The 17,444-nt window shown below is 46.3% G+C and overlaps 1 protein-coding gene across 1 annotated transcript; it reads left to right on the top strand.

Moving 5' to 3' along the window:
- The first annotated feature begins 6,796 nt into the window (after positions 1-6,796).
- Positions 6,797-14,709, top strand: LOC122934486 (cytochrome c oxidase subunit 7A2, mitochondrial). Its single transcript, XM_044289971.1, has 4 exons — positions 6,797-6,934; positions 10,905-10,994; positions 12,485-12,569; positions 14,500-14,709. Exons 1-4 carry the CDS (start codon positions 6,917-6,919, stop codon positions 14,553-14,555), a joined length of 249 nt encoding a protein of 82 aa, XP_044145906.1. The 5' UTR covers positions 6,797-6,916; the 3' UTR covers positions 14,556-14,709.
- Positions 14,710-17,444: the final 2,735 nt, after the last annotated feature.

Raw genomic sequence — 17,444 nt, 5'->3', positions numbered from 1 at the left:
AATGTCTTAGGGTATTTATATATTGTTATATTTTATGATGGTTAAAAATTGGTAAAAAGGTTGTCCAGGATTAAAAATGAAAATATGGTAAACAGTTCCACTCTTGTCCAAAGGTTGTGTTGTAGAGCAGCCATTTACTTCAATGGAGCCAGGCTGCAATAAAATCCATGGACTGGTGTGGAGCTGTTTGTGAATAAGGGCTCATGCACACGAACATACTGGCTCAGTGTCTATACTGCGGACCGCAAATAGCGGTCTGAAATGCACAGGCACTGGCCGTATGCAGTCCATATTGCAGTAGGGGCCCCTTTGACTTGAAAGGGTCTTTGATCCGCAAGATACGGCCAAAGATTGGACATGTTCTATCTTTTTGCGGTGCGAAGGCATGGACCCGAAAGCCCACACAAGCGCTTTGTAGTGCTTCCATTGGCTTCCGATCCGTGACTCCACTCCACAAAAGATAAATCCTATTTTTGGTCGTATCTTGTGGATCGCGGACCCATTCAAGTCAACGAGTCGGCAGCATGGAGTGCACCTAGCCGATGCCCGTGTATTGCAGACCCCTGTTTGCAGGTCGCAATACGGGCACTGAGCCAGCACGGTCGTGTATATGAGCCCTAAGAGCGGAAATATTTTTATAATGATGAATGACTAATTTCATTATTAGTCAATTACTGGGACAAATTTGGGTTTTTCCAAGTTTGATGATTACTAATCCAGGTCATGTGAGACATTTTCTGCTGCAAAGAATAAGTAGTCTAAAATTTGTGAATTAAACATTGAAATTCATGAAATTGTGTGACATTATCTTTCCATGATAGATGTCTTGTAACACCTTGGAAGCCCTGAAGAGGAGTCCAGCAACTGGACCTGCATTGATTTTGTGCCACTGCTTAAAGGCAGCATGCTGGGCATTGTGCCATCATCGGAGCCCAGCCACCTGATCATTAGGACTGGATTACTGGAGGACTACCTACAATCTCTTTCAAGCGTCTTGCAGAACATCTAAATCATACAAAATGCACAGACTAACATGAAAGCCTGAGTAGGAAGTGAAACCCACTCCTGACCTCCACATCAGACCACCTTTACAGTCATGGACACCTCTGTTTTACCATCTACCATCTTGTATATATTATACACATAAATAAAATTCAAAAAGACAAAAAAGTGTTATTTTTGGATTACATAGAATTACATGTGATGAATTCAGTACTATAGACACAACTGATCTGTTTTGCAAAAGAACGGGGTTCCTTATCAGTAAAGTGAACACTCTATCTGCCCCTCTCTTGAAAAAATGTCATTTTGTAAGAACCCTTAAAGGGGTTATCCGGCTTGTGCTGTGATCCCATCTGGCGGCAGCTTCTGGGATCATGTGCCGTGCATTGGGCACGTGATCCTAGCCTGGGGTTAGAACCCACAGCGCATGTGTAAGTCTGAATCTCTAACCACACCACTAGCGGGAGATTCAGACTCAGGCATGCGCCGGGGGTTCTAATAGTGCCTAATATACGGCGTGTGATCCCGGAATTGGCCGCCACACAGGATCGCATTGCATTATGGATAATTCCTTTATTAGGTGTTTCATAGAGTATCCCACTGATGAGGCCTCCTCCGATCAGCTTTTCTCTGCAGGAAAACCAGAAGCAAGTGTTCAATGGTCAATGAGTTTACAGCAAATTTATGATATGTCATAGAGACATAACAAAAGTTGTGATCGGTGAGGGTCTGACTGCTGAGACCCCCATGAGTTATAAAATGAGGAGAAAGATGAACTTGCATATTCCGCTCTCTCTTCGCTGCAGGGGACGGAATCAAGACAGGTCTAAAAACGTTCTTTAGTCTGTCTCGATTCCTTTCCTACAGTGAGGAGGGGGCGATATGCATTTCTCACTCCCTGTTCTAGTTATCGGGGAGGGCCTCCCACCAATCAAAACTTTTCTGGTGACCTTTGAAACATCACCCACTTCCTATTAAAATCAATGGTCAATACCTGTAATGCACAGTCCTCCGGAATGAGGGACGTCCTTTCTAAGGTTTCTAAATCAGATGACTGACTTTAAAGGGGTTGTCCAGTTTCCGATATTGATGACCTATCTTCAGTACTAGGGTTGTCACGATACCAAAATTGTGATTCAACTTCGATACCATGAAAAAGTATTGCGATACTCCATACCATTCAATAAAAAAGCTGCGTGCATTCCGCATTCTATGGAACGTCCGGCCCATAATAGAACAGTCCTATCCTATTTTTTGGGGGACAAGGTGACAAAAAAAATGGTGAATCGCGCGGTTTTTATTTTCTTTTTCTGTAACGGCGTTCACCACATAGGAGATATTTTTTTATATTTTAATACTTTGGACTTTTTCGGACGTGGCGAAATGTAATATGTTTATTGTTTATATATTTTACTAGCATGAAGACCCGGCTTTGCACGGGTAAATTTCATTTATTTTTATTTAATGTTGTGTGTGTCGTTAAAAGACAGTATCCCCATAACAGTGACCTCTACAGCACCCCGCCCCTTTAATAGTGAACTCCACAGTCCCCCACCCCTTAACACTGACCCCCCCCAGTGCCCCACCACCTTAAAATGGGACCTCCACAGCAGCCCATCATCCTAACTTTACCTCCACAGCAGCCTGCCCCTTTAACAGTGAGTTTCACAGCACCCAGCTGCCTTAACAGTGACCTCCACAGCAGTTGCCCCTTTAATAGTGGCCTTTGCCCCCTTAACAGTGACCTCCACAGTGTCCGCCCCTTTAACAGTGACCTCCACAGCGGCCTGCCCCCTTAACAGTAACATGTGTCGCACAACATTTTTTCTCAACAATTTTTATAATGATAGGCTATGGTATCGCACTGCGACATGTGACATGCTGCGACTGCAACACGACAGTCACAAAAATTCCATCCAAGATGGATTTTTCTGCAACTGTCGCGTCGCAGCATGTCACAGTGCAACACCATAGACTATCATTATAAAAAAAATTGCATGACAATGAGTGCAGGACAATAGTCCCGCTGACGGCCCGACATGCACAGCATCATTGTAATCTATGATGCTGTGCACTCTCTTGCGCGCGATCAATGCCGCTGCCGGGACATGTGGCCCGCTCACGGACTGTATGTCTCGAAGGGCATATGGTTGTGTGCAAGGACCTTAACAGGCTAATTACCTTCACTGGTTGTGCAGTGGCCACAGCCCCTCCCCTCTTTCTTCTCATTGGTGGCAGCCGCACAGGGGTAGGGAGGGACTGCCTCCTTCTCCACTGTGCTGCTGAGGAGAACATGGCGCGCGCTGACAGCAGCACCTGCCATGTTCTCCAACTGATACTAGGCTACGCAGTAGTGCAGCCTAATATCAGTAAATAGCAAATCCCGGTATCGAATCGATCCGGGTCTAAAAGTATCGATTGGGTATTGATACTTCAATACCTGGTGCAACCCTAATCAGTACCAGATCGTCAGGGTCCATCTCCCGGCGCCAATCAGCTGTTTAGAGACTGCAGAGCTTGTATCAGCGTTTACTGCCCGGCGTCAAGACTGCAGCAGCAAGCAGTGTAATTACAGCTCCTCCTCACCGGAGTGCAACTACAACTGCTGCTTCTCATTCAAGTGAAGAGAAGAGCTGTAATTACACTGTTCTCCGATGCAAAGCTGACAGCAAGCATGTAAACAGTGACGAGAAGGCAGTGCTCGCAGGATCGCTGCGATTGGCGGGGGTTCCGGGAGTCGACCCCGCCAGTTTGATATTGATGATGATTCAAATAAGAGATACTGTTTCCTGTGGGTCATAAACGGCTATTTAGTATTTTATTCATTCGTTTATTCTGCAGCAGGGTGATACGCTAAAACCTCCTGTAGGTACCCTGGCAGCCTACTGTGCCCGCAATAGTTTGCTATGGTAGCAGCCCAAAAGCGCCTCTGTCACATAAGAAGGCCCCAGTGGTGTAAACAGTATGATCGGTTGTGGTGCCGTGTTACATGATAGATTAGGAAGTTACTAACATAGACAGGAGAGGTGACAGGACCTCTTTCAGGCTACTTTCACATTGGTGCTTCTGGGTCCGTTTGTGAGATCCCTTTCAGGGCTCTCACAAATGGCCCAAAACGGATCAGTTCAGCCCCAATGCATTCTGAATGGATAAGGATCCGTTCAGAATGCATCAGTTTGGCTCCGTTCCGCCTCCATTCCTGCTCTGGAGTGTCCGCCTGGCGGAGCGGAGCCAAACAGATCCGTCCTGACTTACAATGTAAGTCAATGGGGACGGATCCGTTTACACTGACACAATATGGTGCAATTGTAAACGGATCCGTCCCCCATTGACTTTCAATGTAAGTCAGGACGGATCCGTTTGACTTACACTTAGACCTAATGCAGACGGATCCGTACTGAACGGATACAAGTGTTTGCATTATCGGTGCGGATCCGTCTGTGCAGATACAAGACGGATCCGCACCTAAGCGAAGGTGTGAAAGTAGCCTTACGGCCAGCTCTGAGGCCCTAGAGTCAAATTTCCACAGAAATATACTTCACCCCAGTGGGCTAGTCAGCGATCACTCCAGACAACGACATGTGCTATAAAGGCAGAGCATTTGGGCTCTGGGACCTTTGGGGAGGAGGGACCCTGGTTAGTCTCTCCCTTGTGATACAAAGTGGCAAGAACAGATGCAGGACTCGACTGTACTGGGCATGGGGAATAGGCCCAAGGGTCAATGAAAGGAAGATAAAACACCAGGCCTCTCTAGCCTCTGTACTATGAGGCTCCCTATGGCATAATGCCCAACCCTCCTGGATCCAGCAGGACAGTCCCAGATTTCGGTCCCGGGATGGCAGATGTATGTCCTGTCCCCCTCTCAACTTTCTCTGCATCCTTAGGATGCTTCACCATTCAAATCCACTGCAGACGTTCCTCTGCTGGGCTGTAAGGAGGAGCGTGCGGGCCCAGGAATCAGCAGGTGCACTCCTCCTACACAATCACGACGTGTGACCGCATCATGCCTGCTGGTGAGTGTAGGAGGAGCGTGCAGGCCCGAGAATCAGCTGGTGCCCTCCTCCTACACAACCACGACCTGTGACCGCATCATGCCTGCTGGGGAGTGTTGGAGGAGCGTGCAGGCCCGGGAATCAGCCGATGCAATCCTCCTACACAACCACGACGTGTGACCGCATCATGCCTGCTGGGGAGTGTAGGAGGAGCGTGCAGGCCCGGGAATCAGCTGGTGCCCTCCTCCTACACAACCACGACCTGTGACCGCATCATGCCTGCTGGGGAGTGTAGGAGGAGCGTGCAGGCCCGGGAATCAGCCGATGCAATCCTCCTACACAACCACGACGTGTGACCGCATCATGCCTGCTGGGCTGTGTAGGAGGAGCGTGCAGGTCCGGGAATCAGCCGATGCAATCCTCCTACACAACCACGACGTGTCACCGCATCATGCCTGCTGGGCTGTGTAGGAGGAGCGTGCGGGCCCGGGAATCAGCCGGTGCACTCCTCCTACACAACCACGACGTGTGACCGCATCATGCCTGCTGGGCTGTGTAGGAGGAGCGTGCGGGCCCGGGAATCAGCCGGTGCACTCCTCCTACACAACCACGACCTGTGACCGCATCATGCCTGCTGGGCTGTGTAGGAGGAGCGTGCGGGCCCGGGAATCAGCCGGTGCACTCCTCCTACACAACCACGACGTGTGACCGCATCATGCCTGCTGGGGAGTGTAGGAGAGGCGTGCGGGCCCGGGAATCAGCCGATGCAATCCTCCTACACAACCACGACGTGTGACCGCATCATGCCTGCTGGGCTGTGTAGGAGGAGCGTGCAGGCCCGGGAATCAGCCGGTGCACTCCTCCTACACAACCACAATGTGTGACCGCATCATGCCTGCTGGGGAGTGTAGGATGAGCGTGCAGGTCCGGGAATCAGCTGGTGCACTTCTCCTACACAACCACGACCTGTGACCGCATCATGCCTGCTGGGCTGTGTAGGAGGAGCGTGCGGGCCCGGGAATCAGCCGGTGCACTCCTCCTACACAACCACGACGTGTGACCGCATCATGCCTGCTGGGGAGTGTAGGATGAGCGTGCAGGTCCGGGAATCAGCTGGTGCACTTCTCCTACACAACCACGACCTGTGACCGCATCATGCCTGGAGTGTAGGATGTGCTCCGGTCATCAGGGGAACCCCTAGGTGAGTTGTGGTTTTTGCTATTTTATTAATGGAAGTGGAACTACCAAAAGAAGGCATAACTACTGTGGGGGCCCAATGTGGGCATAACTACAGTGAAAGGGGCACAATGTGGTCATATCTACAGTGAAAGGGGCACAATGTGGTCATATCTACAGTGAAAGGGGCACAAAGTGGGCATATCTACAGTGAAAGGGGCAAAATGTGGGCATATCTGCAGTGAAAGGTGCACAATGAGGGCATATCTGCAGTGAAAGGGGCACAATGTGGGCATATCTAGAGTGAAAGGGGCACAATGTGGGCATATCTATAGTGAAAGGGCACAACGTGGGTATATCTACAGTGGAAGGCGCACAATGTGGGCATATCTACAATGAAAGGGGCACAATGTACGCATAACTACAGTGAAAGGGGCACAATATAATACTGCAGCAGCAGACGTAACGAGAGAGTCAGTGTCTGGGAGCTGCCCCTCAGTGCGGCTGTCAGGCCTGTCCCTATCACCAGAACACCCCTTACATACACCGGCGGATTTACAATGTACTGAACATGCCCTCTAAATACGCGCTCGGTATATGACCCGGGCACCTGTAGCCCCGCCCTACTCCGGTACCACGTGGTTTAGTGCGCTTTTCCGGCTAGATTTCACTTCCTCTTCCGGTTATCCGGTGTCCTTGTCTTTTTATAGGAGTCGCACAGGGGAGAGTGAGTCAGAAGCTTCACCATGTTCCGTCACCTTCAGGTAACCGAGCGGCTATTACCAGCCGGTACACAGGGCATGGGCAGCTGCCTCGTCTGCCCACGGACTGTGCTCTGTATGTAGGACTTGTGTCCATGTGCATCCTGCGGGCATGTGATGTGTACGTGCACTTAGCACTTCCTGGCACTGCTGCTGTCAATGTCACCTTCATCTTCTGGAGGAAGCCTTATACCCTCATCTGTATGTTTGCAGGCCTGTGTGCGTTCTGTATGCGCTGAGCGTTTGCTGAATTTTCCACTCATTATATTTAGTCACTTATGACTCCTGCCAGTTCCTGCATCTCTGTACATCCAGAGTGGTCACTGCAGTTCTGCCATCTAGCAGTACTGACCAGGCGCGCGGTCTGTGGTCCCGCGGAGCGGAGGCGCTGTCTGTGGTCCCGCGGAGCGGAGGCGCTGTCTGTGGTCCCGCGGAGCGGAGGCGCTGTCTGTGGTCCCGCGGAGCGGAGGCGCTGTCTGTGGTCCCGCGGAGCGGACGGGCAGTGGCTTAGGCTGGGGTGGTGAGTGAGATGACAACCCCCATGTTGTGGTGATGTCTATGCATCTTCAGGTCCGGCTCGACATGGATTTATGGTCTTTGACCATAGTAAATAACCTATAAGGGCCACCTAGACATTACTAGATCACCTATCAGATAAATGTGTATGCCCAGATCATCAAATGGTCAAAACCAAGTATATAGTTAAAACAATCTATCTTTATTAATATCACATGAAAGTATTAAAAAAATTATAGAAATCCACACAGTACATAAAGGGGCTGGTCAAATGTCGTACTCTGTACATATCAGTCATTTCCTCTATTGGTGACATAAAAATGCCCTTTACTACCTATATAATGTTATCAGGGGAAAAGCACAAATGGCTATAGTATACTTATTGGACCACCAGAATGTAAAAAAAAAAGTCCCATTAACCAGAGAGGTAAGTATTGGTTACATAAAATGCATTCATATTGATGATACAGGGGTATAACATACATATCATAAGTACAAGCGCATAGATAGCTAAAGTATACTTGTAAGGCTTCGCTCACATCACCGTTCAGCCTTTCCGTTCTGCTCCGTTCAGGAGGACGGAAAAGGCACATAACTGACGCCAAACTGAGTCAAACGGAGCCATTAGGACCCCATAGACTATAATGGGGTCTGTTATGTTTCCGCTCAGAAGATGATTTTGAAGCGGAGACAAAAGTTGTGCATGCAGGACTTTTGTCTCCGCCTAAAAATCATCTTCTGAGCGGAAACATAACGGACCCCATTATAGTCTAGGGGGCCTAAGGGCTCAGTTTGGCGTCAGTTATGTGCCTTTTCCGTTCTGCTCCTAAACGGAGCAGGAGAACGGAAAGGCTGAACGGTGATGTGAACGAAGACTACAACATACTTTAAAAAAGCCCATTCAGCACAAAAGGTAAGTACAAATTACATAAAGTGCAGGTGCGTATCCAGCCTTAGGGATACCAAGATCCACCCGGGCGGTGGTGGCCATAACCCGTGGAATTGAGCAGCGTATAATATGATGGGGAAAAATGAATAAAGGCAATATGACCGTCACCAGAGGTTGTACTATGTTTTTCCCAGAAGAGTAAAAATACTCCTCTGACCATTTTTGAGGAGTATTTTTACCCGAGGAGGAGTAGGAAAGTTGCGGTAATTCAAATACATAATACATAGGCCTACACTTGCTCACCTCTGCGTTGGAGGCTCCGTTTGGAGATATTGAAAGACCAGACAAAAAATCCTTATATGCAGGTGCAGGACTTTTTTTGTCTGGTAAAAACACAGATCCTGAACTGATCCCATCATAGTCGGCGGAGTCTGTTCAGCTTCTTCCCTGTCAGTTAGGTGTGTGTGTGTGTGTGTGTGTGTGTGTGTGTGTGTTTTTTTTTTTTTTTTTTCCTGAACTTTGCAGGATGGAAAAAACGCGGTACACTACTTTTTTATTTTTTTGTGACAGATGACACAGTATGGCATCTGTCTGTGGCATACTGTCTTGTGTACATTAAACACTTCTGTTATTTTTGTTGCTCTTCTCATCTAATGGAGCAGAACAACCAAAATAAATAGCTCTGGTGTGAATGTGGCTTAAGAGGTGGATATTTTTGAGGGGAACCATTACTAATCTAAAGAACATCAGGCAATTATAGCCAAGTGATAAAGTCCAGTCCAATATAGTGGATTTAACCCTGTACTTTATCACTTGGCTATATTAGCCTGCATACACTACGCTACATACATCACACTGCTGTCACGTTGATGTCCCGGGCTGTTTGTCACCCCTGAGTCCTCTTCAGCTCCCCTGCCGCCATGTTTCCCGGGGTCCTTGTCCAGCCGCCCGCTCTCCTTACTGTAGAAACTCCGGGGAGCTGGCCCCTCCTCCTTCCATCTCCCGCCAGCTTCCTCAGCCGCAGGGCGCTGTATCGCTCCAGCGCCCGCCCAAACAAACCAATAGCAAAGCTCCTTACTGTATGGAACTTTGCTATTGGTCATTTCGGGCACAGGCAGCATCGCTGCGCTGCCTGTGCCGTTCACAGCGCGCGCCCTGCGCTGATGAATGTGAGGGAAAAGTCTAAGGCGTATTAGTATACCTTAGACTTTTTCCAGGGAGTAATATGCTTGTACAGGCCGTTATTGCGGCCTCTGACCATCACAATACATTGATGGGTAGGTCTGTGTTTTACGTTTGGCACTAGGGATGAGCGAACTTGTGTTTTAAGTTTGGCGTACAAGGTTTGGGTTATTTAAGAACTCCGTTATGGATGAACTATAACTTATGGTCCGTGGTAGCGGAATCTATAATGGAACCTTGTACGCCGAACTTGAAACACAAGTTCGCTCATCCCTATTTGGCACATGCGCTGGGAGCTAGAAAAGCAACTTCTGTGCTGACCTGCCAGTCTCCATGGTTACAGACTACAAACAAACCCTGTGTAGTCTGATCATGCAGTCCTTCTTACTAACCTACATTCAGTATGCAGGCACAGGTCCGAAATACACAAAATGTACTACTAAGATGTTGTAAATGCGCTGATTGGTTTCACAATTATACTTGTAGTGAGTATATTTAGCTACACATTGTATTCGGCGGTACAGAGCCAGTTTTACATCCATTCAGGAGTCCACATTTTTAGAATAATAAGTTACCTGCCTATTGGGTGCATATGGAAAAAAAATATGGAAATGAGTTTCCAGGGATGACCACGCACTAGGCAGAGGAAACATGGTAATTGGGTGTTTTCTGGCACAAGGTTCAGTATGGACATCATGTTTAGAGCTACTTTCACACTTGCGGCAGTGTGATCCGGCAGGCAGTTCCGTCGTCTGAACTGCCTGCCGGATCCGCCGATTTGGATGTGACTGAAAGCATTTGTGAGATGCATCCAGATGCGGATCTGTCTCACAAATGCATTGCAAGAATGGATCCTTCTCTCCGCTTGTCATGCGGACAGACAGATCTGTCTTGTATCTTTTTTCACAATTTTACTGGTCTGCGCAGACCGGAAGGACGGATCCGGCATTCAGGCAAGTCTTCATTTTTTTTTTTTTTTTTTTTTTGCCGAAGATAAAACCGTAGCATGCTGTGGTTTTATCTTTTTCCAGATCAGTCAAAAAGACTGAAGACATCCTGATGCATCCTGAAAGATTACTCTCCATTCAGAATGCATGGGGATAAAACTGATCAGTTCTTTTCTGGTATAGAGCTCCTGTGACGGAACTCTATGCCAGTAAAGAAAAACGCAAGTGTGAAAGTACCCTAACAAGCAGGGAAAAGGGGCTGTGTGACTGGCTTAGGAAAAGGGTGGTCAGCAATGCAAGGTTCATCTCCAACCTTTTGGGAAGCAACCAAATTGACTGAAGTGTTTGGGCCGTGTAGAGGTGCGATGCAATGAAGGGATGGGGTTGCTCTCACCCTTTGAGAGAGTTCAGCATTTTGACTTGAGTCTTATTTTTTCAGGCCCTCCGTCAGATTTCTCAGCGGACCATCAGCAGCTCCTCCAGGAGGTCACTCCAGAACAAAGTACCGGAAAAGCAGAAGCTATTTCAGGTAATGATAGCATTTCTGAGTTGATTGTAACTTGCATTGATTAGTTTCTATCTATCTGCATATATACTAGATGGCCAAACGTATTGGAAACCTGACCATCACAACTATTTATTTGTTGGACATCCCATTCCAAAATCATGGGCTATATTGGGCTGCTTTCACACTCACGTTTGGTGCGAATCTGTCATGGATCTGCACAGACGGAGCCGTTCAGAAAATACAACCGCATGCCTCTGTTCAGAACGGATGCGTTTGTATTATCTTTAACACAGCCAAGAAGCATCCGTCTTGAACACCATTGAAAGTCAATGGGGGACAGATCCGTTTTCTATTGTCAGTGAAAACGGATCCGTCCCCATTGACTTGCATTGTGTTTGGCTCAGTTTCGTCAGACGGATACCAAAACGCTGCAAGCTGAGTTTTGGTGTCCGCCTCCAAAGCGGAATGGAGACTGAACTGATGCATTCTGAGCGGATCCTTTTCCATTCAGAATGCATTAGGGCAAAACTGATCCGTTTTGGACCGCTTGTGAGATCCCTGAACGGAAAGTAGCAAAGTAGCCTTATAGAGTTGGGCCGCATTTTGCAGCTATAACGGTTTCCACTCTTCTGTAATAATTTGTCACCATTCCTCCAAAAGTGCATTTGTGGGCTGTTACTTCTAGACGCTCCAGCTTCAAAGTAATAGCATTTACAGTGGAGCTGGGCAGATTGAACAGATCATAAATTAAACAGACTTGTGGCAAAGTTGGCATCCAGTGACCGTGCCACATCTTGGCCATTTATTTATCTTACTTTATATAGTGCTATACAGGCATTATCATGACTCGCGGTCTCCCAACTGAGCTCACAATCTAAGTCTTTGGAGTGTGCAAGGAAACCGGAGGAGACCCACGCAAACACAAGGAGAACATACCGGGCACCAGTGCTAACCACGGAGCCACCATGCTGCCCTGTCTATGGAGATGTGTGCTTGATTTTATATAACTTTCTGCAGTGTGTGGCTGAAACACCTAAACGTCATCATTGGGAAGATTGTTCACATACTTTTGGCGAAGTAGTGAATAACCCAATAATCTTGAAGGTTTTATAGTCCAATCTTGTTAGTTCCTTACCAAGATATATAATCCCAACTGGTGACCATTCTTTGTGGGGCTTCCAGTAGTTGACCTCCCCATGATAGCCAATGAGACCTACTAAAAGTTTCCCAAAGTGGACCTTTATAATAAGTGTCATGAGCGACAGCCTGGAGTACAGACTCAACACGGATGAATGAATTAGGAGTGCGCCAGATTTGTCAACTGTAAATTTTGTTGCAAAATACCTTTTTTCTCGCGTATGGGGTGGTGTAAAAATAAAATGGGATGACCTCTCTAGACAAGTGTTTTAAGATGCATCACATTTGGTGCAAATCCCTGCAATGCAGACCCAAGAAAAACTGACTTCAGAATATCACCTTGTGATAAATTCCCCCCATCTTTTCCCCTGCAGGAGGATAATGGCATTCCAGTTCATCTAAAGGCTGGGACTGGGGATGTTTTGTTGTACAGGCTGACCATGGGCATTACAATCTTCGGTAAGTGACATTATGATCTCAGTTGTGATCTTAAAGGGGTATTACCATCACATACAATGGGGGCATATCGCTAGGCCCACACCTACAACGAGAACAGAGCGGGGAGAGCTGTGGCTGGAGGACCCCGTCCACCACCAAGCGCTGCTCCCACGCACGTGCGGCCCCTGCTCCCATTCATTTCTATGGGGCAGACGGAAATGGCCGAGCCAGCGCTCAGCTATTTTCGGCGGCCCCATAAAAAAAAAAGGAGGGCGCATGCGCAGGACCTGCACCTATCAGACAATGGGGACATACCCTAGCGATATGCCCTTATTCTCTGAGATGGCAAAACCCCTTTAACTCAATTATATAAACCTTCTACTTGGTTAGTGTCCAGTCCCTGTTTCTAGAAGGTATTGTGTAGGTAAAATGAAACTTCATGAACCCACTACGAAACTGAGAGCAGTCTAAAATCCCTGTGCATATAATGTTGGCCAAACCTGCTGAGAATGGTGGGCTCCTGACTCTCTTCTGACAGATGATGTGGTGGGGCTGAAGGAATGTGAACTTTTTTGCCTGATCATTTTGTTCTCACAGGAGATAAGCTGCTATAAGAGGTGTCAAGCAGTAGCTTTCTCCTCTTTTCTATTAACATGTACATGCTCGACCAAACCTAGAGTGTATATGTATGGGGGAGTCGGGAGCAGTGGCGCTTGGCCTTGCTGCTCCTTTTAAAATCTATTTAAAGTGTCCTGAATCCCAATATAATGTTTGTGTTGTCCCACTCGCAGCATGGGCACCCATTGATATCCTGCTATGCCGTGGATTACCACGTTGATAAGATATAGTTTGACCTTTTGCGGATGCAGAGATTTTCCTTTTCCTTCCCGGCATCATAACTTTTATTTTCCTGCTCACATGTAGGTAGGGCTGCAGCTATCGATTTATTGTAGTGGTAAAGTATTCTACCGATTTAATCCAACGATTAATCGAATACTCTAATAAGAAAAAAAACAAATTAAAAGAACATTTTATATAAAAACTCATCAGCCCCTCTGTCATTAGTAGCTTCCCCTCCCAGTGCCATCAGCTCCCCCCTCCAATGCCTCCAGCTGCCCCCACCTCCCCTCCTAGCCATCAGTGCCTAGCCGCAGCGCCAGTGAGCTAATATACTTACCTTTCCTGTAGGGGTGCTGCTGACACTCCAGAGATCTTCACGCGCTGCACTGGGACCTGACGTCACATAGCATGCTTACATGCACGATGTCCTGACAATGTGTGTAAATCGGGATCCAGGGCTGGCGCCTGGCGGGTGATTGCGGAGTGTGACTAATGGCAAGCTCTTCACTCAGACCTCGTGGTCACATGGCACAAACGAATCATCGATGCCAAAAATTTGCTTTTTTTTTTTTTTTTTTTTTGTCGCGTTATTCGATTAATTCAAGTAATCCTTTCAGCCCTACATGGAGGTATGAAGGCTTGTTTTGTGGGCAAAGTTATACTTTCTAATGGCACCACTTAATATTGCTTATGATATAGAGAGAGGCTAGCAAAAAAAAATCCAAGTGGGATAGAATTTTTACGGCATTCCCTATGTGGTAAAACTTTCCTATTACCTTCATTCTCTGGGTCAGTACAATTACAGCAATACTACATTTTTATACTTATTTTTTTAAACTAGAAAAAAAAAAAAAAAAATGGAATATTTTTTGTTGTAAATCTGTTTATAGAATTTTCCATATACAATACTATTACATAGACGTGTGGATTAGCTTTTCGCTGTCCATATCGCCAGGATCCACAGACCTTAGAAATCAGTCCTACCTACAATGGATGCCATCATGTGGTTCCTCTCGCCTCTGAATCCCCATTTACAACTAGGTGTTCCATTGATAACTGACTTGTATTTTGTTGTGAAATAAATTCTGAAATTTATTATTTCTCTCTCCAGGAACTGGTTACGCTTTGTTTGAGATTGTGAAGGCGTCCTTTCCCAAAAAGAATTAATTCCAGCTTCTATCATTTCCAAATCTGTCCAGTTCTATGTGATGCTTCAGGGATTCTTCTGTCCTTGTCATAAAGACCTCATTAAGTGATGGGAACAATATTTATTAAAATGTACTGTACAAGCTGCTATTAATAAAGCAGTTTTACATTACTATTATCTGTGTGGTTTACTGGGTGTGTAAAATGTCTCTCTAGGTGTATCTACCCACTGAACCAGTTAATGGCTTCACTAGATGCTGTAAGTACAAGGTGAGTATGGTGGCACGCCATCCAAATTGGCAGCTCGAGTGGGTCTGCAGAAGATCTTCAAACACCGCTGTGTCAAGCTTGTAGCGTCCTACTCAAGATCTTAACCCTCACCAGACTATGTCGCTGTGTGGGCGGTTCTAGCAAACCGCTGTTATGATATAGTGATGGCACAGGATCTTGCAGGTGCCAACTCATCTGACAAGCCTTTCAACAGCCTGATTGCAGTCATTCAAATCCAAGATGCTGTCAGAAGTAACCACGGCACCTAAACTGTTTTACAGAGGCAGGTGGCTCGCTTCCTAAGCCTATCTGACCTCCACATGGTCAAGGATTGTGAGCCAAAACCCTGTGCGGGTCAAAACGCAGAACAGGTGCAAATTTTTCCATTATATCTCATCTCTGTGTAGAAACCCCCCACCCGCCAAATCACTGATGGAAATCTCTGATCAAACACTGAGGGCTCATGCACACGACCGTATGTATTTTGCGGTCCGCAAAAAACATATCTGCAAAAAATACGAATGACGTCCGTGTGCATTCTGTATTTTATGGCCCCTAATAGAACAGTCTGGCCCCTAATAGAACAGTCCTATCCTTGGCCGTAATATGTGCATGTGCATGAGCCTTTTCAGAATGCGGTGATGAAAAAAAAAATGGATGAAAAAGAGATGCCTCTTTCAGGATAATCAACCCACATTAACCCCTTAAGGACGCAGGGCGTACCGGTACGTCCTAACTTTAAATCGGGATTCCGGCGCCCCAGGGGTTAATCTGAACAGGATGCCGGCTGAAATCATTCACATTCAGACCTGCGGTTTGCTGCGCTTTTTGCAGTTTCTGATCGGGACCGCGGGGATCAGAAACCCCCCCCCCCCCCCATGCACGATTTTATGCTGGCGGGTGTCGGGGGCGGTCCAGGAGGCGGGCGGTGCGGCAGGTGTCCCTTTGAAAATTCGTTGGCTTCTAGTGGCTATACCAGGGTGTCGGCACACTGCTGACATCTGTGCAGATGTCAGCCGTTTAACCCTTTCCATACCGCGGTCCATACGGACCGCGGTATGGAAAAGGTTAACTGTCATCGGTCGGGGAGCTCCCTCCCTCTCCATCGGGAAACTGCTGTGCCTTTGCAGCCCCCCTCAGCCCTGTGCTTACCCTTTCCTGTCTGCGAAGTTGTGGCAGACGGGGAAGGTTCCCATGGCAACAGGACGCCTTCTCAGGCGTCCTGCTGTCCATGGTGCTGAACAGATCTATGCTAAAGGCATAGATCTGTTCAGACAAAGTGTAAGTAAAGTACAGTACAATATATATTGTACTGTATTATACAGACATCAGACCCACTGGATCTTCAAGAACCAAGTGGGTCTGGGTCCAAAAAATGTAAAAAAAAAGTTAAGATTAAAAAAAAACATCACTGAATAAAAAAATAAAATGTACTACACATATTAGGTATCGCCGTGTCCGTAATGACCTGATCTATAAAACGTTCATGTTATTTTCCCCATACGGTGAACGCCATAAAAATAAAAACTATGAGAAAATTGAAATTTTGCCCACCTTACTTCCCAAAAAAGGTAATAAAAGTGATCAAAAAAGTCGCATGAACGCCAAAATAGTACCAATCAAACCGTCATCTCATCCCGCAAAAAATGAGACCCTACTTAAGATAATCGCCCAAAAACTGAAAAAACTATAGCTCTTAGACTATGGAAACACTAAAACATGATTTTTTTGTTTGAAAAAAAATCATTGTGTAAAACTTACATAAATAAAAATAAAGTATACATATTGGGTATCGCCGCGTCCGTATTGACCGGCTCTATAAAAATATCACATGACCTAACCCCTCAGGTGACCACCGTAAAAAATTAAAAATAAAAATGGTGTAAAAAAATGCAATTTTTTTGTTATCTTACGTCACAAAAAGTGTAATAGCAAGCGATCAAAAAGTCATATGCACCCCAAAATAGTGCCAATCAAACCGTCATCTCATCCCGCAAAAAATGAGACCCTACTCAAGAAAATCGCCCAAAAACTGAAACTATGGCTCTTAGACTATGGAGACACTAAAACATTTTTTTAGTTTAAAAAATGAAGTTATTGCATAAAACTTTCATAAATAAAAAAAATTGTATACATATTAGGTATCGCCGCGTCCGTGACAACCTGCTCTATAAAATTGCCACATGATCTAACCTGTCAGATGAATGTTGTAAATAACAAAAAAAAAATGTGCCCAAAAAGCTATTTCTGATTACCTTGCCGCACAAAAAGTGTAATATAGAGCAACCAAAAATCATATGTACCCTGAACTAGTACCAACAAAGCTGCCACCCTATTCCGTACTTTCTAAAATGGGGTCACTTTTTTGGAGTTTTTACTCTAGGGGTGCAACAGGGGGGCTTCAAATGGGACATGGTGTAAAAAAAAAAAAGTCCAGCAAAATCTGCCTTCCAAAAACCGTATGGCATTCCTTTCCTTCTGCGCCCTGCCATGTGCCCGTACAGCAGTTTACGAACACATATGGGGTGTTTCTGTAAACTACAGAATCAGAGCCATAAATAATGAGTTTTGTTTGGCTGTTAACCCTTGCTTTGTAACTGGAAAAAATATATTAAAATGGAAAATCTGCCCAAAAAGTGA

The sequence above is a fragment of the Bufo gargarizans genome, chromosome 4 (genome assembly GCF_014858855.1).
Source record: "Bufo gargarizans isolate SCDJY-AF-19 chromosome 4, ASM1485885v1, whole genome shotgun sequence".
Lineage (NCBI taxonomy): Eukaryota > Metazoa > Chordata > Amphibia > Anura > Bufonidae > Bufo > Bufo gargarizans.
Note: the sequence above shows the minus strand (reverse complement) of the source record. Positions and strands in the feature narration are given on the sequence as shown.